Raw genomic sequence first — 27,657 nt, 5'->3', positions numbered from 1 at the left:
ACCTACTCCCATGAAATATCAATTAAACACACAGACATCAAGAATCAGTCAGTGAATCTCAACAGTGGTGAGAGTAATAAAGCATGTTGCAATGCATTCTGGGTGCCACCAATCAAAATTCATCCATGCCTCCCACCATGCATTGAAGACACCTGATGATAACAAGCAGAATCACCAAAGGAGAAAATCACTATTTTTAAGTTACCATCATCGAGGGTAGTGTTTGTTTTAGTTGAGCTCTTGACCCTTGACTTTTCAATATTAGATTTTGTTTGGGCAGTTTTAACTGCATTAAATCCAACCAGACAAGCAAAGTTAAAGTTGGTCAGGTAGTGTTGATTATGTTTTCACATAACCATTATTTGATCTGAATCACTGAACTTCTTTTAGAGCCCAATCTTAGTTAGATTTACGTTATTGATTACAGCAGCACTGTGATTCTACAGCAGAAGATCAACTTTATCAATACAAGTTTTTTTTTTTTTTTTGAAAGTTGTCCTTATCACAAAAAAAAGTATTTTAGGCACACACAGACATCAAGAATCAATGTATGAATCTCAATAAAGGTGACAAGCAACATATTCTGATAAACAGATCAACTCTGAACATTAGAAAACAAGCTACTAAAAAGTCTCAGAAAAACAGCAAAATTTAAATAGTGAGAATAAAGAAAATTATTAAGACAATTCAGCTCATAATTTATTCATGCAGCAATGCATGATGGGAGGCATGGATGAATTTTGATTGGTGGCACCCAGAATGCATTGCAACATGCTTTATTACTCTCACCACTGTTGAGATTCACAGACTGATTCTTGATGTCTGTGTGTTTAAATGAAACTTTTTTTTTTTTAAATCAGAATTTAAAAAAAAAAAATACTGTTGTATTGATAAAGTTGATCTTCTGCTGTAGAATCACAGTGCTGCTGTAATCAATAACGTAAATCTAACTAAGATTGGGCTCTAAACTATCAAAAGTAATTACTTAATCAAAAGATGACATAATGATTATATGAAAACTTAAACTGCATCATCAGATCATCTTTTATCTTTGCTTGTCTGGTTGGTTTTAATGCAGTTAAAACTGTCCAAAAAAAATTAATATTAAAAGGTGAAGGGTCAAGAGCTCAACTAAAGCAAACCCTGACCTCGATGATGGTAACTTAAAAATAGTGATTTTCTCCTTTGGTGATTCTGCTTGTTATCATCAGGTGTCTTCAATAATGGTCAATCATCACTCAATTAAACACTTATTTATCTCATTAATGCTTCAGTGGGTGGAATAAAAATATGGCAGGACTTTTACTCTCTGACCCCTGGACTTCCCACCTCTGTTCTTGAGTTGCTGTTCATCTAAACTCTGCAGCTATGGACTCAAGAACAGTGTCTGTCTTATTATGGATGTTGCTGTCCTCATCCAATGGAATCAAACTAGATGGAAATGGTTATGTTAACGTTACCATTGCAATCAGTTCAAGAGTACCACAGGATAACACGCTCATTGATAAAATCAAGGTGAATATATTTTTTTTTGTCTATTTAACAAAATATGAATTAATGGTTTTAGTGGCTTTTGTGAAAGATAATATTTTGTTGCAGCTTTTGAAGACAATCATAGAAAGAAACATATAGGGTGAATTCAGGCTGATTGGGACACTTTTTCTCGCAATTGCAAAAATTGTCCCAATCATCCACAATTCACCCTAATCAAGTTTCATTAACAGTATTTCTGAATGAACAAATTAAAGTATAATTACTTTTTTATAAATACTGTATTTTGAGTTTTTCTCATTTTTTCATTCTGACAGGACATGGTCACTAAAGGGTCGATTCATCTTCATCAAGCATTGGATAAAAAGGTTTATTTCAAAGAAGGAACAATACTCGTTCCACCCCACTGGAATAGTAAGGATTTTACCAAAGCAAGAGCAGAGTCCTATGAAAAGGTACAGAGAATTATGCCATTTTATCTTACGTGTCAAATAGCAATGTTTACTCATTTCATTAACATACTGCTGACAATTTCAGTGTGAAATGCAGGCAAACATAAGAATTGATCATGCCAATCCAGCATATGGTGATGAACCCTACACTCTTCTATATGGTGAATGTGGAGATGAGGGTCAGTACATTCATTTCACCCCAAACTTCCTCCGAGACGACACTCTCATTAAGACTTATGGGTCAAGAGGTGAATGTCATTTGTTATCCTTCAACATTTGTGCAGGTTAATGCACTAATATGTTTGTATTATTAACAAGAATATTTGTTTGTTTGTTTGCAGGAAATGTCTTAGTCCATGAATGGGCTCATCTGAGATGGGGCGTGTATGATGAATACAGTGAAACAAAACCATTCTACTACTCTAATGGCCGTATTGAAGCTACAAGGTCATAAAACTTAATAAAAAAGAATATTTTTAAAATGTCCTTGTAAATTATCTCAACCATTGATTTCCTGCTTATCTTTAGGTGTAGCAAAAACATTGAAAGTTTTTTCCTAACAAATATCAAAACACAGACAACTCTATAATGTTCTTACCAAGCCTGGATTCTGTAAGTACAGACTTTACATGTTCCCACACATGCAAATTTTATCTTTGACCATTTGCAGTGCATTTCATGCAACATACAGAATGAAGAAATTATTTGAAATATTTGGTTTCAGGTGAGCACATTTTGTTGTGAAAATGAGCACAATTATGAAGCCCCAAACTTGCAAAACAAAAAATGTGGCAAAGCAACACGGACTGTGATATTTGAGGATTCTGTTGATAAAGACGCACTTCGTTCTCTGAAACCACTGCTGTCCTCTCCACCAGTGCCAACTTTCAAAGTTGTGCAGCGAATGCATCGGGTTGTTTGTCTCATCTTTGATGTCTCAGGAAGCATGCAAGTATGCCATAACATTAACTTTACTTGAAAACAAAGATGCATCCCATTATTATAACCTTCAATGCTCTGATATGATCTTAATCATTCTGAATGAGTATAAACCTGATATCACATGCATTTTTTTATTGCACCCATTTTCTAGGGCCCCAGAATGCTTCGACTACAGCAGGCTGCCACACATTTCATGCAGAACATCATTGAGGATCAAGCAAGTGTTGGAACTGTAACCTTTAGTTCTGATGCTTCTACTCTGAGCCCCTTGACTACTATTGACAGTGAATCCACACGAGAGAAACTCATCAAATTGTTGCCAAAAGTAGCAGATGGAGGGACATACATTTGTAAAGGCCTCAATCTAGGCTTACAGGTGCCATATTGATCATGTTTATGATCTGTTAAGTATATAGCCTACAGTTTGTTTTATACCAATGTTCTGTATTTGTCTTCAAAACATAAAGGTACTCAAAAAGGACAATGGGGATGTGATAGGGGATGAAATCTTTTTACTGACAGATGGTGAAGCATCGGACGATATTAATAGTTGTGTTCCAGCTGCAATTAAAAGTGGCGCCATTATACACACAATAGCTTTGGGTGATAAAGCAGATAAAGCACTGAGGGAAATGGCTGACAAAACTGGTAAGTACCATCGTCACATAATGACATACAATGTTCCAGAAAATAAAAAAATGAGAACAAGTTCCATGTAAATTATTATTATTATTTTATTTTTTTGGTTGGTTGGTCTCTAAATTTATTATAGTAGGCATATATCTATAAGTGGATCCTAATGGTTTTTGTTGCAGCTTTTAAAGAAAATCATAGAAAGACATATATAGGGTGAATTCAGGTTGATTGGGACACTTTTTCTAAGTCTCAATTGCAAAAAAATATATTTTTTTTTTTATCGCGATCATCGCGTAAACGATTGGCCCTCTGGCTTGTCAATCACTGCCATGACGTTCCTTGTGAGAGACATGCACGGCTGCGCGCTCCAGTAACTTTCCACACTCCACAGGCGCCGCATGCAATGTTTTTGTCAGGAGACAGGAGTAACAACTGCAGATTATGAGTTACCTGCAGGGAGTCCGACATAATGAATCCACTAACACGACACAGCGAATGCCGGTGGTAAACAAACACCAGCACGAGTTTTGGGAGGCGTTCCCTCGAAATGAGCTGTGAAGGAGGGGGGTTGTTCTTACGCATGCGTTCATTTCAAAAACTCACTAACAGTCTTTGGTTTCTCAGTCGACGAAAAGATCCTCTTTAGCACCTTTAAATAAATTCAAAATGCAATTATGTGCAGGAAACAGTCCAATGAGTTTAAGTGAAATGCAAAAAGCAACAACTTTTTACACATTCTAAAAGTTTAGCATAAACATTTGTTTAAATTTTACAAAATCATTCTGTAATGTTATGTAGAGTTAATATGCTGAAATTAATTGATTCCACTTGTAAGAGAGAAAAAAAGTTTTACCATCAGCCACAAGAGGGCAGCACACACACAGACAAAAAAACATCTTAAGATGACCTGTCATGGTAAGGCTTCTTCTGGTGAAAGAACATCAGATATTATTTTCTCTCTCTTTATTGTACTGATGTCTGCACAATGAAATGAACAGATTTCCGTGTAATTCTTCAATCTTTGTCAATGTTATAGAGCAGTCTGTATGCGTAGGTGTACCAAAGCCTAGTCTTTTAACAAATCTCAAGGTTCGTTTGAACCAAATAAAGCATAATGTTGTGTAATCAGTGTTTCAGAACTTAAAGTAAACTTGAGGAAATCTGTTCTCGTCAGTCGTCTGTTCTCACACTGTTATTCTGACTGTGGAGGACTGAAGCTGAGATATTTAAATAATAATTGTATATTTAAATGTCAAGATGTACAGCATATAAAAATACACTTCCAAGTGTCAGGCCTCAGCGAATTTGAAAAGGTCATTTTGTGAACTTTTCACCTTTCAAACCTTCTGTTTCTGTTAAATCACTCTGTCTCTTTGCTATGTTTAGGTATTACCACTGGATTGTTTATGGATAAATCTGACACAGCAAGAAGAAAATGCACACTACATGATAATTTATTCAGATTAATAATGTATATGTGTAAATGTATACTCTCTAGTTGAAATGTTTATTAAAGATATTACATTGCATTCGGAATGATGATGTTAATTCAGTGTAGAATTGATTCAGATTAGCATTAACTTACTATTTTAGCAAACTTACATGACTTGAATTTTGTAAATCTGTTTGATTCTCACTAAAGCGTGAGAACTGAGATATTGCTCAGGGCTGATATTGCAGAAATTCTCTGAGAAACTAACCAGTAATTTACATGACTGGACAGCATAAACCTCCAAGGTTGCTTCACATCAGTCAGTGTATTTTCTAGCCCTCCCTTTCTAGGCCAGTTGTGCTCAACCTAAGGTTATTTGTATGACATGGATATTTTTAGGAGATTTGAGTCATATAATACAGCAAAATTATGAACTTTATAAACAAAAGAACCTTAGGCTGAAACCTATTTTACTGCTGACCTCACTGTTTTGAGACTATGCTTTTACTTTTCCAGAACCAGCATGGTTGCATATTTGGTTCATCCCATAAAGCACACTGTAATCCAAGTTTGAAATACTTCACATCTCAGAATGTGACAGTCAGTGATCAGGAATGTTCAGTGTTCATATACTCACCGGAACTGTTTCTATTAATGAGAACAATATGACGCAAATGGACACTGTGGAAACTCATTCTCACAGGTGCCACTGATTCTTTTTTAACATATTCATATCCATATCTATACCTATTATAATACTTTTACATTACCTTTTGGATAATTTAAAAATATCCTTTGAAATGAAAAGATGATGGCAATTTTTGATGGCACATAAAAAGCAGCTTAGACATAAATATCTATAGATATCTCCTTTTTTTTTGAGTTGTAGTTGTTGCATGGAAGAAAGAAAGTCATACAGGCTTACAAAGATATTTAGTAACCACAATTTTTGGCTGAATTTTTCCCTTAACAAATAAAAAATAAAGCAGAACTATCACTTTAAAATCTCCTCCATAAAAAATGTCAAACAAATATTACAAAATTAATGAAAACATTCTGCAAAAGAACAATATCATGTCTGATATTGTGAAGAAACATTTATTTTGCAAACAATGGCCCTGTCTGTTCTCCTTTGATTTAAAGCCATCTAACTAAGGTCTAAATCACTTCCTATAGTCAAAAAGGTCATAAAGATAAGCCTAGAAAATAGTTTGTGGACACGTGATCTCTGCTGTAGGCCATAAAATCACCAGTTAACAATCTTCTTATTGAGAATCAAGTGACACCATAATAGCGAGGTGGTGTAAAGGCAGTCTAAATTTTAGTCCACTGGTCACGGTTATTGGTTTTACCTGTATTATGAGGTGTTGAAAAGAATGTGTGATTCAACCCTGGTCTTAAAGATCTGGTCTGAATAGGCATTGTGTAGATGCTGAGGGAAGAAGTTACTGATGGACGTGTCCCAATGATTACAAATTCCAGATAGTACACTGATGCCCCGTTCTATTTCTGACATACTCCAAGCATTTGCGCTACATCTGATACAAAAAAAAAAAAAAAATGAATTTGCAATAATCGCTTTGTCTTGTCCGGTGTGGACAGCTTCTAGCTGAAGAATCAATAATGATACCACAACATTGCACAGCTTCTGGTTGTGAAACCACTGAGATTTAAATTCCTGAAGAAATGGGATAACCTTTCACAGGTGAGAATGTGTTGGTTTGTGTTTTCATATTAATTCAATATTAAACACTTTTATACTATGGTAACTTTTCAATGTTGTGTTAGCTGATGCCTTTATCAAAATAAGTCAATTTCAGATACAGATATTCAAACTAAACAGTAGCAGAAGTACAGTCAAGTGCATCTTATTTGTGTAGTCAAGTGCAGTACTTATTTGCTCTCAAGTGTTCATGGACCATATTTTGTCCGTTCCATTATGGCGGATGGCTTACGTATAGCAGCCCATGAAACAGATATTAATGAGGAATCTATGTTTATTTATCAATGGTTTCTTCAGCATCAACCCCTAATTGCTGCCCAGCTAACAGGGAACGCTCTATGAACTTCACTAATGTTCTGGCAAGTTTCTCTCAAAGTTCTTCCAGTAATGTTAACATAATGTTTGTTAAATGTTATCTAGTCTTTAATAGACCAGCGGTGCCTCGTGTTACCATCACAGAGAGGCACAAAATCACTCTCAAGAACGTTTTCGTTAAGCATGCCTTTCTGGTAGAATGATCTTCCCTATCTGGACAGCTGAATCCCTTACAATTTTCAAGAAGCAGCTGAGAACTCATCTCTTTCTCTTTAAAAAAAAGATTTTTGACTTCTAATATATTTTTTGGGGTGGCCCATTGTTTGGTTAACATACCCATATTCTTCAAAATATCTTCTTTTGTGTTCAGCAGAAGAAAGAAACTCATACAGGTTTGGAACAACTTGAGAGTAAATGATGACAGAATTTTCATTTTTGGGTGAACTATCCCTTTAAGATGCATCACTTGTTGTATTCCTCAATTCTAAGTCGCTTTGGATAAAAGCATTTGCTAAATTAATAAATGTTAATGTAATAATGTTATAAACATTATATACAAAACATTAGTACAACGTTATTTATGAACAACAAAAAGTAGAACAATAAAAAGTAACATTCTTATAACTGCCTACTAGCAAAACTTTCTTAGACTTTTTTTTTTAGCTGGGTAATAACCGAACACAAACTTCACAAATAACTTCACATTCTCTGTTAGTGTCTTGTCAGCTGTAGTCAAGCCAACTTTGATATGGGGTTTTCAGTAGCTGGTTCATTAAAGATTTTATCTCCTCAGTAGTAAATTAGTATTTACATCTTTGATTAACATAACCCAAAATGACAAAAAATGATGTCAGAGTCAGTTCCCCCTGCACATTTGCTGTATTTTGTCCCCTCTAGAACTCTGTAGGGGTACAGGAAGTGTTGCCTATGGTGACGGGGCGCGTTTAGAATCCAGAAAACATGGAGAAGTACGAGAAGATTAAAGTGGTCGGCAGAGGAGCATTCGGGTAAATAAAACAACAAACACGTTGTTATAAGTTCGCAAATTTGTTTTAGTGATGTGTACACGCCTGTTTGAACTAGTTGCTTTACAAAAATATAATTTTACCCTCTAAACTTGTTAGAACAGTTACTTTAGAAACTCCGGTGAAGAACTTTAAATCTGCACCTCTCAGTGCGCGAGCTAGCGGAATATACAGCGCATCATTTTCTCGCGTTTCCGCATTCCATCAGTACAGTTACAGAGCCATTATCACCCAATTCAACGAGTTATAGTTGCATTAAGAGTTTGAGAAAGATTTCGACACTTTCCCTTTCAAATGGAAAAGAAGCTCGTCCTACTCGTTTTAAATTTCCCTATCAAAAAGAGGAATGTTTACAGCTTTCCTATTGGAATTACTATCGTAATTTGGAATGTTAAGCAGCAAACATGTTAAAATTTACTGAGAAATTACGCTTTCCCACGTATAGGCTAAGTTAAAGTATGGAATACTGTTCTGTGTGAAAATTGTACTCAAAAATCAAAGTATCTGTCATAAAAAAAACATATTGGAGAAGTAAAATGTTTAACATTGTATTTAAGCAAAGCAGGTAAAGTAAAAAGTAAAGTTTGTATTAGCTTTTGAAACTGATTTATTAAACCAAACCCCTGTGAAAAAGAAGTGCACTTAATTGTATTGAATTCAAACTTGTAGTGTACTTCAAATATTAACAGTATATTTTTAAAAAACTTGACTTGCAGGTAATATGCCTATAATATAAATGAAATAAAAGGCATCTTAAAGGGATAGTTCACCCAAAAATTAAAATTCTATCATCATTTACTCACCCTCAAGTTGTTCCAAATCTGTATAAATGTCTTTGTTCTGTTGAACACAAAGGAAGATATGTTGAAGAATGTGTTAAACTGAACAGTTTTGGGGCACCATTGACTTCCATAGTAGTTTTTTTCCTACTATGGAAGTCAATGGTTCCCCAAAGTGGTCTGGTTGCAAACTTTCTTCAAAATATCTTCCTTTGTGTTCAACAGAACAAAGACATTTATACAGATTTGGAACAACTTGAGGGTGAATAAATGATGATGGAACTTTCATTTTTGGGTGAACTATCCCTACTAAGTCTACTTAAAGAGAGTACACTTTCATAACTGTACTAAACACACTTAAAAAGTGCACTTTGTAATAATGTCAAATTAACGGTTTACTGTAAAGTACATTTTAAATAATTGTTTTAATCATAACTTTTGCCATGCTTTATAGAAGTACACTTATTTTGATGTGTTCTAAAAGCACAAACTTGATTGCACTGTAAGCTAGTGTGTTATTTGATAATATATTATATATAAAGTTAACTAAACTAAATTCTTTAACACTTAATTTTAAGGTGACGTAGTTAATAACAGAAAATAATGCATAATTACAAGCAACTAAACCTAAACCAAACCCTAACCTTAACCCTAATATAGTAAGTACATGTAGGTAATTAACATTACTCAGTACTTATTTGTGTAATTACATTGTACAAGGTCACCTTAACATAAAGTGTAACCCTGAAATTCTAAATTCATCATTACAAAAGTGTAATTACAAATATACTTAAATACACAGCATACAAGTTTAAACAGAAATGACATTAAAGTATATTGTAACTTATTATAATTGTTTGTCAGTACATTCATCAGTACCATATGTATCCTGAAACCTGAAATTGTTAAACTTTAAATTCAGCTGTTAAACTTCTGTGAATGTAACAAATCCATACATTGACCTGTATCCTGACTTTTTATCTGATACAGGATAGTGCACCTTTGTCGCAGACGCACTGATGGCGCGCTGGTGATCTTGAAGGAAATCCCAGTTGAGCAGATGACCCGTGACGAACGTCTCGCGGCCCAGAATGAATGCCAAGTCCTCAAGTTACTCAACCACCCCAACATAATTGAGTATTATGAAAACTTCCTTGAGGATAAGGCGTTAATGATCGCAATGGAATACGCTCCAGGCATGTACTTTCTTCACTCACTTTTTTCTTTATGCAAAATATAATAAGCATTTTGAATCTGTAATCACTTGTCTCTTTATGATCGTCACAGGTGGAACCCTGGCTGATTACATACAGAAACGCTGCAACTCCTTGTTAGATGAGGACACCATATTACATTTCTTTGTTCAGATCTTACTGGCTCTTTATCATGTGCACAATAAACTCATCCTACACCGGGACCTCAAAACCCAGAACATACTCCTAGACAAGCATCAGATGATAGTAAAAATAGGAGATTTTGGAATCTCGAAAATTCTTGTCAGCAAGAGCAAAGCTTATACTGTGAGTACCAATACTGTATGTACCTCAGCAATGATGTGAGTTTGACAGCATGTGGTTTGGTTACAGTTCAGATTCTCCTTCTCATGACAGGTTGTGGGGACACCGTGTTATATCTCTCCAGAACTTTGTGAAGGAAAGCCATACAATCAGAAGAGTGACATTTGGGCCCTCGGCTGTGTGCTTTATGAGCTTGCTAGTCTCAAGAGAGCTTTTGAGGCAGCAGTAAGATATATTTTTTTTATTTTCTGGTTGTCTTAATTTTGAAGAATCCAAACATCACAAATTACAGTAATGTTGAATGACAAGCTAAGCAATTTCTCTGTTTCCAGAACCTGCCAGCCTTGGTGCTGAAGATCATGAGTGGCACATTTGCCCCCATTTCAGATCGTTACAGCCCAGAGCTGAGACAACTAATTCTCAACATGCTGAATCTGGACCCATCTAAAAGGCCCCAACTCAATGAGATAATGGCTCATCCCATCTGCATTAGGCCATTGCTCAATCTTTACACTGACATAGGCAATGTCAAAATGCGCAGGTAGATTTATTTATTTATTTTATTATTTTTTTTACTTTATTTCACTTTGTTTTATTTTATTTGTTTATTTTTTGTTTGTTTTTTTGTACCAGATTTAAATAGTACTATTAATATTTAATAGTACCACGCATTTTGTTTGTCCAAGTTTTATTTATTTGTTTATTTTATTTTATTTGTTTATTTTTGTACAGAATTTTAATTGTACTATTTTAGAATCGTGTTAGGTACTGTAAACGCATTTTGTTTGTCCACTTATGTTATTTTATTTTATTTCTACCACATTTACATGTACGTGTTAAAGGTGCCGTAGAAAAAAGATGTAATATAAGTCTAAGGTGTCCCCTGAATGTGTCTGTGAAGTTTCAGCTCAAAATACCCCATAGATTTTTTTAATTAACTGCCTATTTTGGGATATCATTAACTATGCACCGATTCAGGCTGCGCGGTGCAGGCTGCTCCCTGCCCTCCCGAGCTCTCGACTATAAGTGCAGTTATACAGTGCATAAACAAAGTTCACACAGCTAATATAACCCTCAAATGGATCTTTACAAGATGTTCGTCATTCGTGCTGCATGCATGCATCGATTCCTGTGAGTAAAGTATTTATTTGGATGTTTACATTTTATTCTGAATGAGTTTGAGGCTATATGCTCTGTGGCTAACGGCTAATGCTACACTGTTGGAGAGATTTACAAAGAATGAAGTTGTGTTTATGAATTATACAGACTGCAAGTGTTTAAAAATGAAAATAACGACGGCTCTCTTGTCTCCATGAATACAGTAATAAACGATGGTAACTTTAACCACATTTGACAGTACATTAGCAACATGCTAACGAAACATTTAGAAAGACAATTTACAAATATCACTAAAAATATCATGTAATCATGGATCATGTCAGTTATTATTGCTCCATCTGCCATTTTTCGCTGTTTTCCTTGCTTGCTTACCTAGTCTGATGATTCAGCTGTGCACAGATCCAGACGTTACTGGCTGCCCTTGTGTAACGCCTCGATCATGGGCTGGCATATATTCAAATATTGGGGGCGTACATATTAATGATCCCGACTGTTACGTAACCGTCGGTGTTATGTTGAGATTCGCCTGTTTTCGGAGGTCTTTTAAACAAATGAGATTTATATAAGAAAGAGGAAACAATAGTGTTTGAAACTCAACGTATGTCATTTCCATGTACTCAACTCTTGTTATTCGAACTATGCCGAGGTAAATTCAATTTTTGATTCTAGGGCACCTTTAAGTATTGTAAGAGCACTAATGCACTTTGTTTGGCTACTAAATGGATTACTTGTTCTATATAATTTTATAGGCTTGCTGCGCTTTCTTTTTTAATTAAATTATTCTCTTTTTAGAATAGAAAAGCCACTTTCTACTGTACAGACAGGGCCTCATGGAAGACCTGGTGGACGCTTAGCAAGTACCAGAACCAGAGGTGGGATGTTATTTCCTTAAATATTCTCTTATTTACTAATGTTATGTTTTAGATTAGCTGGGGTTTAGCTGTTTAAACATCAGGTTTTGAGTTCATAGTAAGCTTTCACTTAGTTCTGTTGGTTTGACTGTCTGCATGAGGATTTTCTGGTGCTCCATTTCATCTCCTAGGAGGACTGTCAGGGCTAACTTCAACAAAGATGATGCACCCATTGCCTTTATCTTCAGTGTACACCTGGGGCAGTGGCATTTCCACTCCTCTGCGTCTGCCCATGTTAAACACAGAGGTTATACAAGTGTCCCTGGGCCGCACACAGAAGATGGGTGTCACCAAATCTGGGAGGCTCATCACATGGGAGGTGAGATGATAATTTTTCTTCATCTTAATTGAGTATAAATCATATTTTCAGTTTTCAATTTTTATTTTGGCTTTACTCTACGCCAGGCCCCCTCGGTTGGATCCGGTGAGCCCACTCTGCCCGGCGCTGTTGAGCAGATTGCAGCCCCAGTTTATCTCCCGCTTCCTGGAGGGACAGTCAGGTGTCACGATCAAATCTGTCTCATGTGGTGATCTCTTCACAACCTGCCTAACAGGTATGCTTCTTAAAATCCAGAATTTTCCAAGCAGGTCTCAGTCTATTGTTGTGCTAGAGCTGTGTGATTCTGGATAAATTGAGAATCATGTTTTTTTTTTTTTTTTTAAATAGAGATCATGATTCTGAACAGACAAGAGACAACTAAACAAAATGACATGTCATTTACTAGAGGTTCTTGTAAAATGTTAATTGCTGCAGTTTATTTAAAATGTTTAATTAATTTGAATGAATTGTTTTTAAAAAATCTGTTTAAAAGAATAGTTTAATGACTCACTCATAAATAGTTCACTTGTTTCATTACTGTATGAATCAGCGTTTTTGAACAAATCTTTTGAACGAATGATTCAATGACATTCACTATATTGCCAAAAGTATTGGGACACCCCTCCAAATCACTGAATTCAGGAGTTCCAATCACTTCCATGGCCACAGGTGTATAAAATTGAGCACCTAGGCATGCAGACTGCTTCTACAAATATTTGTGAAAGAATGGGTCACTCTCAGGAGCTCAGTGAATTCAAGCGTGGTACTGTGATAGGTTGCCACCTGTGCAATAAGTCCATTTGTGAAATTTCTTCACTACTAAATATTCAATATTCAACTGTTAGTGGTATCATAACAAAGTGGAAGCAGTTGGGAACAACAGCAACTCAGCCACAAAGTGGTAGGCCACGTAAAATCACAGAGCGGGGTCAGCGCATGCTGAAGCTCACAGTGCGCAGAGGTCGCCAACTTTCTGCAGTCAATAGCTACAGAGCTCCAAACTTTGTGTGGCTTTCAGATTAGCTCAAGAGCAGTGCGTAGAGAGCTTCATGGAATGGGTTTCCATGGCCAAGCAGCTCATCCAAGCCTTACATCACCAAGTGCAATGCAAAGCGTCGGATGCAGTGGTGTAAAGCACGCCGCCACTGGACTCTAGAGCAGTGGAGACGTGTTCTCTGGAGTGACGAATCACGTTTCTCTGTCTGGCAGTCCAATGGATGAGTCTCGGTTTGGAGGTTGCCAGGAGAACAGTACTTGCCTGACTGCATTGTGCCAAGTGTAAAGTTTGGTGGAGGGGGGATTATGGTGTGGGGTTGTTTTTCAGGGGTTGGGCTTGGCCCCTTAGTTCCAGTGAAAGGAACTCTTAATGCTTCAGCATACCAAGACATTTTGGACAATTTCATGCTCCCAACTTTGTGGGAACAGTTTGGGGATGGCCCCTTCCTGTTCCAACATGACTGCGCACCAGTGCACAAAGCAAGGTCCATAAAGACATGGATGAGCGAGTTTGGTGTGGAGGAACTTGACTGTCCTGCACAGAGTCCTGACCTCAAACCTATAGAACACCTTTGGGATGAATTAGAGCGGAGACTGCGAGCCAGGCCTTCTTGTCCAACATCAGTGCCTGACCTCACAAATGCACTTCTAGAAGAACGGTTCCAGAAGAGTTGAAGCTGGTATAGCTACAAATGGTGGGCCAACTCCATATTAAACCCTACAGATTAAGAATGGGATGTCATTAAAGTTCATGTGCACATAAAGGCAGGCGTCCCAAAACTTTTGGCAATATAGTGTACATTTTTAAGTCGCTTGTTGCCACCTACTGGTGTAACGATGTAATTGATACAATCTTTATTTGAAGCGATAAGTTACTTTCAAAAGGGGATCTGCTCTATTTTGATCGCTTCCGTAGACATCAGTATTTATATCTGAACTATAAACTTATTTCTCAGTACTTCTGTTATAATTTGAACATTTGCAACACAGAAATAATGATACCGTTTGGTTGAAAAGACTCTGGGTCAGCAGCAGTGCCAACAGAGTTTTTTGTGCTCTAGTGTGATATTAAGGTTTAATATACAGCTGAATCACTGTGATTTAAGAATAAGATTGTGTGGGTGTTTGAATCGAGATCGTGATCTTTTAACGATTAATCGTGCAGCTCTGTGTTGTGGCATGATCGATTTCAGAATCTTCTGCCCCTAATGACACATACATCTAAAACAAACAACGTTTAGTCACTTTACATGTCCATCAAACTGCCTAAGTGGGCAGTTCTCAACTTGAAGCTGCAAAGTGGACATGACTTAAGTCTTTTTTCTACAAAATTAAGCACAAAGTGATTTAAATGTTTATGATAAAATGAAAAAAGGATGAAAGGAGGATGTAATCACCCCTATTTATTATCCTTCCTACAGAGCTCATTAAGAGCCATTTGTACACACAGCAAAAGCTAATCTCTTGTCCCCTGGCATTGTAGCACAGCGGTGTACATTTGTCTGCTCTAGAGTAAATGATATGCTGTAAGCATTCGTCTCAGCAAGGAAATCATTAGTCACCAGCAGATTTAGAGGATCAAAGGGCCTGACTTCCAGCTCAGTTGCTCTTCTTGTGCAGAGGTTTGCGCTGACAGAGAAACAATTGTTGTTTAATTCTTTGTTTATCTGCAAGAGCAACTATAATCTGCTCAATTTGCTTTCGATTTTGCAGACAGAGGTATAATCATGACGTTTGGAAGTGGAAGCAATGGTTGTCTTGGACATGGGAACTTCAACGATGTGACACAGGTAGATTTAGATGATCTGACAATGGTATATATACATACATATATATATATATATATATATATATATATATATATATATATATATATTTAAACTAAGCTTAAGTGACCTCAGTTCTCAAAAAGAAAGATGGCCCGCTGGCCTGGGATCAGTGTGATATTGTTCTTATTGTTAACAAACTAAATCTATATATAAAAAAAATTTTTTTTGTTAATTAAAATAAAGCTGAAATACAATTAAATATGAATGTTGAAAAACTTAGAAAAATAAAATTAAAACACATTGCCTTGGAAACTAATGAAATAAAATAAGTTCAAGCACTAAAAATTACTAAAACTGTAAATTTAATATTTAGAAATATTAAAAAAAAAAAAAAAATAACAAAAAGCGCATAATTTATTACAAATTACTAAAACCTAAAATTAAAATGAAAACTGAAAAATAAAATTAAATATTAATAAATACTATAATAGTATATAATACTTAAAAAATGAACAGTTTCCTTTACATTTATAATAATGGTATAATTTACAGCTATTATTTAAAATTTTTTTTTTTTTTTTTGTGAAGAAAGCTTAACTTTTGATGAAATTGTCGATTATACATAAACAAATGACATATTAGTATTAAATTAAAATAAATAACAATGACTGTTATAATTATAATAAAATAGAGATTTAAAATAATAAATGTAAAAATAAAATACATTTATGTGAAAACAATGGCAGAGCAAGCAGAACTACTGGTCCAAAACTGCCATCAGAAAAAATCCTGCCTCGGCTTGTGATAGAGACTTGGGCCAGTAAGCAACCACCTAGCAATACCCTAGCAACCAACAAGAACACCCTAGCAACTGCATAGCAATGTGCTTAAAAAACAACTTAGGAACTACATAGCAACACCTTGGAAACCACCCACAGTACCCTACAGCAACATGATGGCATGTCTGCATGCATCACCAAGTGCAACATGTTCCTGGATCAACATCTTCGTTGATCCTGGAACAATATTATGATCAACCAATCAAATTTGAGGAACAAGTTTACAGTTTATGTCAAGGTTAGGCTTAAAACCAGGGTTAGGTGTTTCTACATCAGTGTTATTCACCTATCACTTCCCTCTGATTTTAAGGATAACTTATGGGTAGTGTTAGGTTTAGGGGTAGGGATATAGTTAGGATTGGAATGTTGTTCCAGGATCAACAAAATATGTTGACCCAGGAACGCGTTTAATTCAGAAAAATCAGGACGTGCGTGTTTGCATAGTCACAACTGTCAATGTTTCTTTACAAAATGTGAAAATCTAGTGTTAATACTCATAGTTCTTCATATTGCTGTCTTTGTATTCAGCCCAAGATAGTAGAGGCTCTTCTGGGCTATGAGTTGGTTCAAGTGTCTTGTGGAGCATCCCACGTTCTGGCAGTGACCAATGAGCGAGAGGTTTTCTCCTGGGGGCGAGGAGACAACGGTAAATGAGCAACATCACTTGTCACTTGAATACTGTGTTTCTTTGGGTTTCTCTTTGTACTCTTGCAGACAGCAGCAGCGCCTCCAGGCAGGCCTGGCATTTTGTGCTCCATCGTTCTCGTCTCCCTCTCGTTCTCTCTCTCTCTATCACACTCACTCTGTTTTTATCTCTCTGTCCGACAGGCCGGCTTGGTTTGGCCACTCAAGACTGCCACAACTGTCCACAGCAGGTGAGTTTGCCAGCTGATTTTGAAGCACAGCGTGTGCTGTGTGGGGTGGACTGCTCCATGATCATGAGCACACAGCACCAGATCCTGGCCTGTGGGAACAACAGGTACTCAATATGACTTCTCACAGTTTATTACGAACAAAACAGTATGAAAAACAGCATATTACTTTAATAACATTATCATATTACTTTAATACATTGGGAAAACTGGAGTGTTCAAGTGATTTTGGTTGGATGTTTATATTTTATTTTATTTTATTTTATTTTATTTATATATAATACTCTACTCTTCAAAAGTTTGGGGTCAATAACATTTTTTTTTTACATTTTTGTAAGAAGTCTATTATTTTCACCAATGCTGCATTTATTTATTCGTAAATAAAGTAAATTTAAATAAAAACTTTGGTGGTTTATGGTTTTTATTTTAATATATTTTAAAGTTTTCAGCATCATTACTCCAGTCTTCAGTGTTACATGATCCTTCAGAAATCATTCTAATATGCTGATTTGCTGCTCAAGAAACATTTCTTATTATCATTATCAATGTTGAATACAGTTGTGCTGCTTAATATTTTTGTGGAAACTGAAACATTTTTTTATCATTATAATTTTTAATCATTTATCATTATTGAACATTGATGAATAGAAAGTTCAAAAGAACAGCATTTTTTAAAAATGGAAATATAATGGTAACATTATAAATGTCTTTACTGTCATTTTTGATCAATGTATTGTCTTTGCTAATTAATACTATTAATTGCTTTAAAAAATATTACTGACCCCAAACTTTTGAACAGTGGTGTATATATATATATATATATATATATATATATATATATATATATATATATACTATCTCTCTCTTTTTTCATATATATTATTTCTTTCTGTCCTTTTTACTTCCTGTAATGTTTTAGTCCTAGTATTACAACAAAATGCACAGTAAATATTTATTTTATTTTATTTATTTTTTTCAGCCTTCCACATTGAATGATGGGTAATGTGGACATTTAGTATGAAGTATGAAAAAAAAATCCTTGCTACGAGCACTTTACTGTCATAACTGTGACTTCACACAGCACTTATATACTGTTGTTCTCATGTTGATTTGATTGATTCTACTGTTCTCATTTGTAAGTCGCTTTGGATAAAAGCATCTGCTAAATGACTAAATTTAAATGTAAATGTATGAGCATATTAAATTATATAATCAGCATTAATTAAAACCTACTTATTTTGAGTTCAAATTTGCTACTGACACAATTCTTTAATAGTCATTAACTCAGAAAAAGAGGGTTCACAGAAAACCCAGATTTCCCATTAGTAATGATGACATCATGTGCGCTCATCTCTTTGCCGAAGCTTCAAACGGCATGTGGTTAGTAGAGGTGTTGACTGTCACAGATTCCCAAATGTGTCTACATTTTGACATGTTGCTGGTTAATGAGCCTCAAAGTGGATTTTTAAAAACCTGGTACGAGTCTAATTGCAATGATAATGCATATCAAAATGCATAAAATTCCATGAATGTCTTGCTTAGCTGTTTTGCTTATGTTAGGCAGTTTTTCACAGATTGCCAAACCAGTTTAGGGAGTTAACACTCCTCATTCCTGCTTTAGCATTTGAAAAGACTGTGAATGATGAAGACATTTCATCACAGGAAATGACCAACACAATGACCATATTTTAAATAACAGTCACACCCTGTCAGCCACACCATCATACTGAGTGCTAAATATCGTTTATGACCCTTACAGACTTTTCAGATTTTCAGAATAAACCCGCAGCCCTGTGAGAAAAAGAAGTACACTATAGCATACTTACAAAAAGAAAAACTTAATATGAATATAATATACAGTACAGTCCAAAAGTTTGGAAGCACTAAGATTTTTAATGTTTTTAAAAGAAGTTTCGTCTGCTCACCAAGGCTACATTTATTTAATTAAAAATACAGTAAAAACAGTAATATTGTGAAATATTATTACAATTTAAAATAACTGTGTACTATTTAAATATATTTCACAAAGTAATTTATTCCAGTGATGCAAAGCTGAATTTTCAGCATCGTTACTCCAGTCTTCAGTGTCACATGATCCTTCAGAAATCATTCTAATATGCTGATTTGCTGCTCAATAAACATTTATGATGTTGTGTACTTTTTTTTTCAGGATTCCTTGATGAATAGAAAGTTCAAAAGAACAGCATTTATCTGAAATACAAAGCTTCTGTAGCATTATACAATACCGTTCAAAAGTTTGGGGTCAGTAAGAATTTTTATTTTTATTTTTTTGAAAAGAAATTAAAGAAATGAATACTTTTATTCAGCAAGGATGCATTAAATCAATCAAAAGTGACAGTAAAGACATTTATAATGTTACAAAAGATTAGATTTCAGATAAACACTGTTCTTTTGAACTTTCTATTCATCAAATAATCCTGAAAAAAAATATTGTACACAAATATTTTGTACAATTGTACACATTAAATGTTTCTTGAGCAGCAGATCAGCATATTAGAATGATTTCTGAAGGATCATGTGACACTGAAGACTGGAGTAATGATGCTGAAAATTCAGCTTTGCATCACAGGAATAAATTACTTTGTGAAATATATTCAAATAGAAAACAGTTATTTTAAATTGTAATAATATTTCACAATATTACTGTTTTTTACTGTATTTTTAATTAAATAAATGTAGCCTTGGTGAGCAGACGAAACTTCTTTTAAAAACATTAAAAATCTTAGTGGTTCCAAACTTTTGGACTGTACTGTACTTTAATAGAAAATACTTCAGTGCCAGATGCATGTAATGTTTTCTGACACTTAATTGCATGTTAATGGCAATTTAAAAAAATGTATTATAATGTAAATTTGGTATTGAATACAATTAGCTGACCTGCTGAAGTACATCATTATATGTCATTTCATAATTACTTTTAATTGACTTTAAAATATAATGTACAGCCAAATGTACTAACAAGCATTTATGGAAAACTAAAATAATGTCTTTTATATTGAAACTTGTACTGTAAGTCATGTATTTGTAATACATTTGCATTATATAACTTTAAATGTAATGTCAAATAACAATCTACATTAAAATTATAAACAAGTACTTTACATGTGCTTCAGTATGTTAGTGAAAACATCAAAAATAAGTGTAGTTCTTTAAAGGTTATAAAAAATGACCTTTAAAAACTGACATTAAATGCCTGGTTTACAGGCTTAAAGGGATAGTTCACCCAAAGATGAAAATTCTGTCATCATTTACTCACCCTTAAGTTGTTCCAAACCTGTGTGAATTTCTTTTTTCTGCTGAACACAAAAGAATATATTTTGAAAAATATGGGCAACCAAACAGCTGATGGGCCCCATTGACTTCCATAGTATTGAGGGGGAAAAAAAATACTATGGAAGTCACTGGGGCCCATCAGCTGTTTGGTTATCCACATTCTTCTAAATATCATCTTTTGTGTTCAGCAAAAGACATGTACACTTAAATGGCCTTTTATTTGATAAATATACTATCTGTAAGTACATTTTTTTAATATACTGAACTACACTACATGTGCACATTCAGTACAATTAAGTGCATTTCTTTTCACAGAGGGCTTCTAAAGTGATATTTGAATGAATATTTAACCATCTTAAATGCAGATTTAACAAGCTGGGTTTGGATAAGGTCTCAGGCGCAGAGGAGCCTTCACCTCACGGTCAGGTGGAGGAGATCCACACATTCCAGCCTGTCCAGTCTGCTCCTCTAAATGTTGAGAAGATCGTTTATATAGACATCGGCACAGCACACTCTGTTGCAGTCACAGGTCAGAGCACTTCATTCACATTACAGTTTTGATTTTGTCTGAGGACCAGCTCACAGACTATGAGTATGTGCCCTAAATATAGAGAAAGGTCAGTGTTTCACCTTCGGCAGTAACCAGCATGGGCAGCTTGGCTGCAGTTCCCGCAGAACCAGTCGAGTGCCCTATCAAGTCTCAGGACTGCAGGGAATCACCATGGCTGCGTGTGGCGATGCTTTCACTCTGGCTATTGGAGCAGGTAAACAAGACATATGCACTTGTGAATGTCACAAAACAGGTCACATTTCAGGCCAAAATAAATATATATATATTTACATGGCAATTAATCACCCCAATTCTCATTACTGTAATACATCCAGACAAGATTATCTTGATTTTTCACGCATGATTCATACGTGTTTATTGTAATACAGTAATTTTTAGCGTATTATGTGTTTTTTAATCCTCTAGTCCTTAAAAGCTATTTTAAACCATTCAGGTTTTAACGTTTAATGGTAAATCTGATGTTTTATCCAAACTAGCATGGGTGATAGCCTCTTTATATGGCTTTGGTTTTTATTTATAACAGTATAAATGTAACAAAAGCCTTAAAAATGGTAATGAACCAGGTACATGTAGGTTATTTAATACGATCTATTGCAGTAGCTCTGTCAAAATTCATAATTATGGGGGGAAAATTGAGAATTATATTCTTGTTTTAGTTTACTTGAGTTGACATTTTAATAGCATATTTAAAAACAGTTACACTGAAAATTAGACCAAGTTTTGGTTACATTTTATTTTGTTTTACACTTTAGACATTTTAATAAGGGCTTGACATTAAGGTGCTAAAGAGGATGTTTTGTTTTATACATTTTTGCAATATTACTTGAAACTGTCTTTACTAACTGATAAAAGACTATTTATTAGGTGCACTGAAAGTAATAATATTAATATACATCATCTGTGCACGAGGTAGGGCCTTAAAAACATCAGCCAATCGTTTACGCGATCATCGCGTAAACGATTGGCCCTCTGGCTTGTCAATCACTGCCGTGACGTTCCTTGTGAGAGATGAGCGAGGCTGCGCGCTCCAGTAACTTTCCACACTCCACAGGCGCTGCATGCAATGTTTTTGTCAGGAGACAGGAATAACAACTACAGATTATGAGTTACCTGCGGTGAGTCTGACATAATGAATCCACTAACACGACACAGCGAATGCCGGTGGTAAACACTCGTGTTCCAATACTCGTGCACGAGTTTTGGGAGGCGTTCCTTTGAAGTGAGCTGTGAAGGAGGGGGGTTGTTCTTACACATGCGCTCATTTCAAAAACTCACTAACAGTCTTTGGATTCTCAGTCGACGAAAAAATCCTCTCTATCACCTTTAACACCTGCCAACCAGCCAAATGCGGGTGGATTTCAGCAGTGGCATGTAACGCAGTCACTCTTACTAGCCACTTTGGCGGGATGAATTTTATATATTTTATATATATTATTATTATTATTATTTTTTTTTTTCCCAACTGTAGTTTTTTAAAAAGGCATCTGAAATAAACTAATTCTAATGTAGTGTTGTCAAAAATAACATTTTTTTTTCTCCGATACATATCGATACTGAAATATCTGAAAGGCTTCCAATGCTCATTTTCCGCAGAATAGATACCAGCTGCGATTTCTCGCTCTCTCATCTCTCCGACAGCAAGTTGACACAAACACTCCTCCCCTCACTCATTTCATTTGCTCTGGATGAATATTGTTGGTGTTACAGGCCTTGAATTTCACCGTGGACTGCGCGTATTGCGCATAATTTTACTCGTTCCCGCAGATTTTGTGCTCACACCAAAAGTGTTCGCACATAAAGCCGCCTCTCAGCACTAAATTGAGTTCTTTTTTGCTGCTTATTGCTCTTAAACAGTCAAATACACACAAAATAATGTCAAAATGTCGGTCTTGGTGAGGATTCATGTAAACACAATCAGTTATGTTTTAAGTGAACGTAACCAGTTGAGAAAGAAAACGCATGTGTAGCCATATAATGGATCTGTCCGTCAGGTCTTAAAGTGACAGCAGCCTAATATACCTGCTGCCAAATTATGAGATAATATAAAAAATATCTATATGGCAGTTTTTCCCCATGGTATTGATGTCAAAATTGTGGCCAGTGAAAATTCTGAGTGGCTAGTAACTTTGTAAAACCACTCGCCAATGTTGCCACAGTGGCTGGTGAGCAAAAAAGTTAATTAATTATAAGTAACTTTGCAACTACATGTCAACTAACACTCATTACGGTATTAGTAGACTGTAGTAAACTGTTAGGTTAGGATTCGGGCTAGTAGATTAAGTTGATGTAGTTGCAAAGTCACATAAAGTTTTGGTTACATCATAATCATCATAATTTTTGGGAGCATCATAATAGTGTTAGCAGATATTAAAGGGTTAGTTCACCCCAAAATGAAAATTCTGTCATTAATTACTCACCCTCATGTCGTTCTACGCCCCTAAGACCTTCGTTCATCTTCAGAACACAAATTAAGATATTTTTGTTTAAATCCGATGGCTCAGCGAGGCCTGCATAGACAGCAAAGGTACTAAAAACATATTTAAATCAGTTCATGTGAGGACAGTGGTTCTACCTTAATATTATAAAGCGATGAGAATATTTTTTGTGCGCCAAAAAAACAAAATAATGACTTTTTAACAATATCTAGTGATGGCTGATTTCATAACACTGCTTCTTGAAGCTTCAGAGCTTTACGAATCAAATCAGTGATTCGGAGCACCAAAGTCACATGATTTCAGCAGTTTGGTGGTTTGATACATGATCCGAATCACTAATTCGACACAAAAGATTCATAACGCTCTGAAAGCAGTGTTTTGAAATCGGCCATCACTAGATATTGTTAAAAAGTCTTTTTTTTTTTTTTTTTTGATGCACAAAAAATATTCTCGTCGCTTTATAATATTAATATTGAACCACTGTACTCACATGAACTGATTTAAATATGTTTTTAGCACCTTTATGGATCTTGAGAGAGGAAGTACCATTGCTGTCAATGTAGGCCTCGCTGAGCCATCGGATTTAATCAAAAATATCTTAATTTGTGTTCCGAAGATGAACGAAGGTCTTACGGGTGTGGAACGACATGAGGGTGAGTAATTAATAACATTATTTTAATTTTTTGGGTGAACTAACCCTTTAAGCAGACAGTCTACTAATACTCTAATGAGAGTTAGCTGATATGTAGTTGCAAAGTTACTTATAGTTAGTAGAATGTCGTTTTTTTTTGGTTTTTTTTGATATTGGGATAAAATTTGACCTGAACAACCAAACTACATCAGCTCAAAATAATGGTAATGCATCCCAGACAAGGCTGCTATCAAGCCATTAATTTCTTCAGTCACAGGATGTGCTCTAGTGGGGGCAGGTAGGTTAATTAATGTGACATGTGGCTAAAGGTCAGCATGTAACCCCGACTGTGTCCCAGAGGCTTAGAAGACTCTGAAGACCTTCATTGTTTTGTGTTGTCTTTGTTCATTCATGATTCTCACAGGATCTGACATGCAGAGAAATAGAATGACAAAGATGTTATTCAGCCAAATGATGTTCAGAATTGTGACTAAATGTTCTTGCTCCTTCATTCGGCAGAGGGGGATGTGTACACCTGGGGTAAAGGGGCACGTGGTCGACTCGGAAGGAAAGAAGAGGATTCTGGGATACCAAAGACAGTGCAGCTTGATGAGAGTCACCCTTTCACTGTCACCTCGGTGGCTTGTTGCCATGGAAACACACTGTTGGCTGTGAAACGTAATGTGCAGCTAAAATTACTTTTACAAATGTTAACAGAATCTAGACTGTATTTGTTGAAATTATCTATTGTTGATTTGGCATTAGAAAGGTTGTTGTCATTATTCTCTCATTAGCCACTATTCTTACTCATCATTTCTGTCTTTTCTTCAGCATTTTTCGAAGAGCCTGTTCCAAAGTGATAGCGCTGCCTCTTGCTCCACACACTCCACAAAAAAGGCTCTGTCCATAAGGATTGAGGGATTGGATGCTATAGTGTCGGTTCATTGAGAATTATAAGCCATGCAGTTGCGTTTATAACGTGACATAATTTCCAGCTATGTAAAGCTTTTTTTTTTTTTGACCAAATGTAAATACTTATTAATTTATAACAGCAGAATTGTTCCAATTCTCTATTTGCAGTATTACATATTTTGTGTACATAAATTAGACTGAAATAGGTTAAAAAATAATAATAAATATGCAGTATTGTAAATAATGCCTGATTCATCACTGAGGCCAGACTGAATGGAAGAAAAATATTTATGTGAAGATAATAAAGTGCTGCTTATGTTTCCACATAATTGGAAGTTAAAACTCAATTTTGAAAGTGCATCATAAATATATGACTGGACATTATGACAGTTGTAATGTGGGAGTTCAAAAAGAAATTCTTTAATAAATAAAAGCTTTAATAATAAATATACATTTAAAATAATATATTATTTATATTGCTAATAATAATAATATCTTATTGTTAATTATAATCATTGTCAATTATTAACTATTAAGTATTGTTTTTTTTTAGCTAGAATGCATATTAATGTATATTGCATATTAAAAAGCATACTCATTTTTTATTCTCAGATGAATACCATCAACATGGCAGAAAACACAGCGCTCGTGCGTCCATCATGCTATGATGTAATTCTTGTGCAATACGTGATGCTCAGAGCGGGTCATTAATGTGGCGCGCGCTTTTCCATGCAAAACAGAGGGTTTAATGTTTAAATGAAACCGAACTATTAAATAGCCTAACTCTAATAAACTGTCTTACTCCAATTCCATGATTTATGTTTGTTATTGTTGTTGTTGTTCTGTTGACGTAATGTCTGCTCGTGCATGTATGTGTGCTTCTCACCGATAGAGGGAGTCGTTTGCCTTACAAATAACTTTCTGCAACCTTTTGTTACTAGTAATTGCCTTTGAATGCAAGCTTTTTAATAAATAAAAAACGTTTATTCTTTTTTTTACTTGTTATATCGTTATTTATATTCTAAAACATCGTGTATATTTATGCACATTTAATATTTTTCATATATGTTATATTGGGCAGGAACACAACTTTTATATAGTTAAAGGGTATTCAAGGCGAGAATAATGGGAGGGGGATTTTTACATAATAAGCACATAAACATTTTAAAAGCGTTTTTGGCATAAATGGTTGAACAGTGTAACCTTTCCATTACACAAGTGGAAAAAAAGGTTCTTTAGATTCTGCAAAAACCCACTATTAATTTATAACATTTTTAAGTGTAACCACAAAGGTTAAAACGACTCTGTATTACAGTCATTGGCCTATTTTGACTTGATAATCCACATGCATATGACAAAATGCGTTTTGTTTAAAAAGTTTCTTACATAGTTGACCGTTCTGTTGCGAGAAGGACCATTACTAACATAAATTCAATTAAAATAATCCCTTACATTATAATGCTCACAGACAGTATTACTGTAAAGAACTGTAAATAAGCCTGCCCTTCTGATTTCTGTGGTGCTGAGAGGATTTAAACACGGCTCCTCCCTCATGGATAGTGGGTGGGGCTTTATATACCTAAACAGATGGGATCCGAGCTTTGTCTCCAGGCTGTCAGTGTTATTCTCGACAGGCGCGGTGAATGCTTCTCATCGCGCTCGTCATCTCGGTTCATCAAAGAGCACCAGCGCTGCATTGACAGCCTCATCACACAGACAGATCGTCGGGTTTAAGCTGTCACCCTGATGCTGGATCGAGCCGTGTTGCTCGAAAGAGGAAGCTGAGAAGGAACAATACCGACGGTTTGCGTGCGCGAGCTTGTTTATCGTTGGCAAGTGAATATCAGTTTTCGTACGCGCTCTGTCCAAGCGTTATTGCAGAGGACAACAAACGACAGTTTCTAAAGACGCTTAGTGTAAAAACCAGCAATGCCGGGGTTCGACTACAAGTTCCTGGAGAAGCCCAAGAGACGCTTTCAGTGTCCTCTGTGTAGCAAAGCAATGAGGGAACCCGTCCAAGTTTCCACATGTGGACACCGATTCTGCGATACCTGTCTGCAGGAATTTCTCAGGTAAGGAAACGCGTATTTTGCGTAAGCAATGAGCCAACAACAACATACGCTATAGGATACACACATAACCAGTGAAGTGGAGAGTTTCGTCAATCATCGTTTCCACACTTGGCACTACAGTTGACATTTTTATATCTGCCCGAAGGCCTTGAGTTGATCTGTCAGCCAATAGGATACTGGAGATGTTCTGTATGCAAATATCTTGCAAATGAAGTTAGATGTTGTAGTGTCACGAGATAAACACTGACAGATGCGTGTGTATGGGAGGGAAATGCAACATTAACCATTTAGATAAGATGGGTAAAACAGTTTAATGATATCTTAATATCAAAAATCTGCTCTGCAACATTATAGTTGTAGTATGCATGTCCTGATTTTGCTGAGTTAGATGCATTCCTGGGTCAACATATTTTGTTGATCTTGGAACAACATTCCAGTCTGTAAATTTAGTCTTAACCCTATACCCCTAAACCTAACCCTACCCATAAGTTATCCCAAAATCAGAGGGGAATGATAGATGAATAACACTGATGTAGAAGCACCAATTCATGATTTTAAGCCTAAACTTGACATAATCTGTAAACTTGTCTCTCAAATCTGATTGG

General features: G+C 35.5%; 2 protein-coding genes and 1 pseudogene across 2 annotated transcripts in view; all 3 read left to right on the top strand.

The window, feature by feature from the left end:
- Positions 1-1,393: 1,393 nt before the first annotated feature.
- Positions 1,394-3,273, top strand: LOC125248270 (annotated as a pseudogene).
- Positions 3,274-7,871: 4,598 nt separating this feature from the next.
- On the top strand, positions 7,872-25,956 carry nek8 (NIMA-related kinase 8). The gene is given in 16 exon segments (XM_048160248.1): positions 7,872-7,998; positions 9,786-9,991; positions 10,083-10,315; positions 10,406-10,537; positions 10,645-10,853; positions 12,224-12,303; positions 12,474-12,661; positions 12,748-12,798; positions 12,800-12,896; positions 15,371-15,447; positions 16,794-16,911; positions 17,094-17,244; positions 20,797-20,960; positions 21,043-21,195; positions 24,588-24,746; positions 24,900-25,956. Coding segments are annotated over 16 exon segments (2,094 nt in total). The 5' UTR covers positions 7,872-7,951; the 3' UTR covers positions 24,929-25,956.
- A 574-nt stretch (positions 25,957-26,530) lies between these two features.
- Positions 26,531-27,657, top strand: part of traf4a (tnf receptor-associated factor 4a) — a 50,273-nt gene continuing 49,146 nt past the window's right edge. The window contains exon 1 of the mRNA XM_048160252.1: positions 26,531-27,052. Coding sequence (XP_048016209.1) covers positions 26,910-27,052 — 143 coding nt within the window. The 5' untranslated portion in view covers positions 26,531-26,909. The remainder of the gene's footprint in view (positions 27,053-27,657) is intronic.

This window comes from Megalobrama amblycephala, linkage group LG16 (genome assembly GCF_018812025.1).
Source record: "Megalobrama amblycephala isolate DHTTF-2021 linkage group LG16, ASM1881202v1, whole genome shotgun sequence".
Taxonomy (NCBI): domain Eukaryota; kingdom Metazoa; phylum Chordata; class Actinopteri; order Cypriniformes; family Xenocyprididae; genus Megalobrama; species Megalobrama amblycephala.
This window is presented reverse-complemented; position numbering and strand designations above follow the sequence as displayed.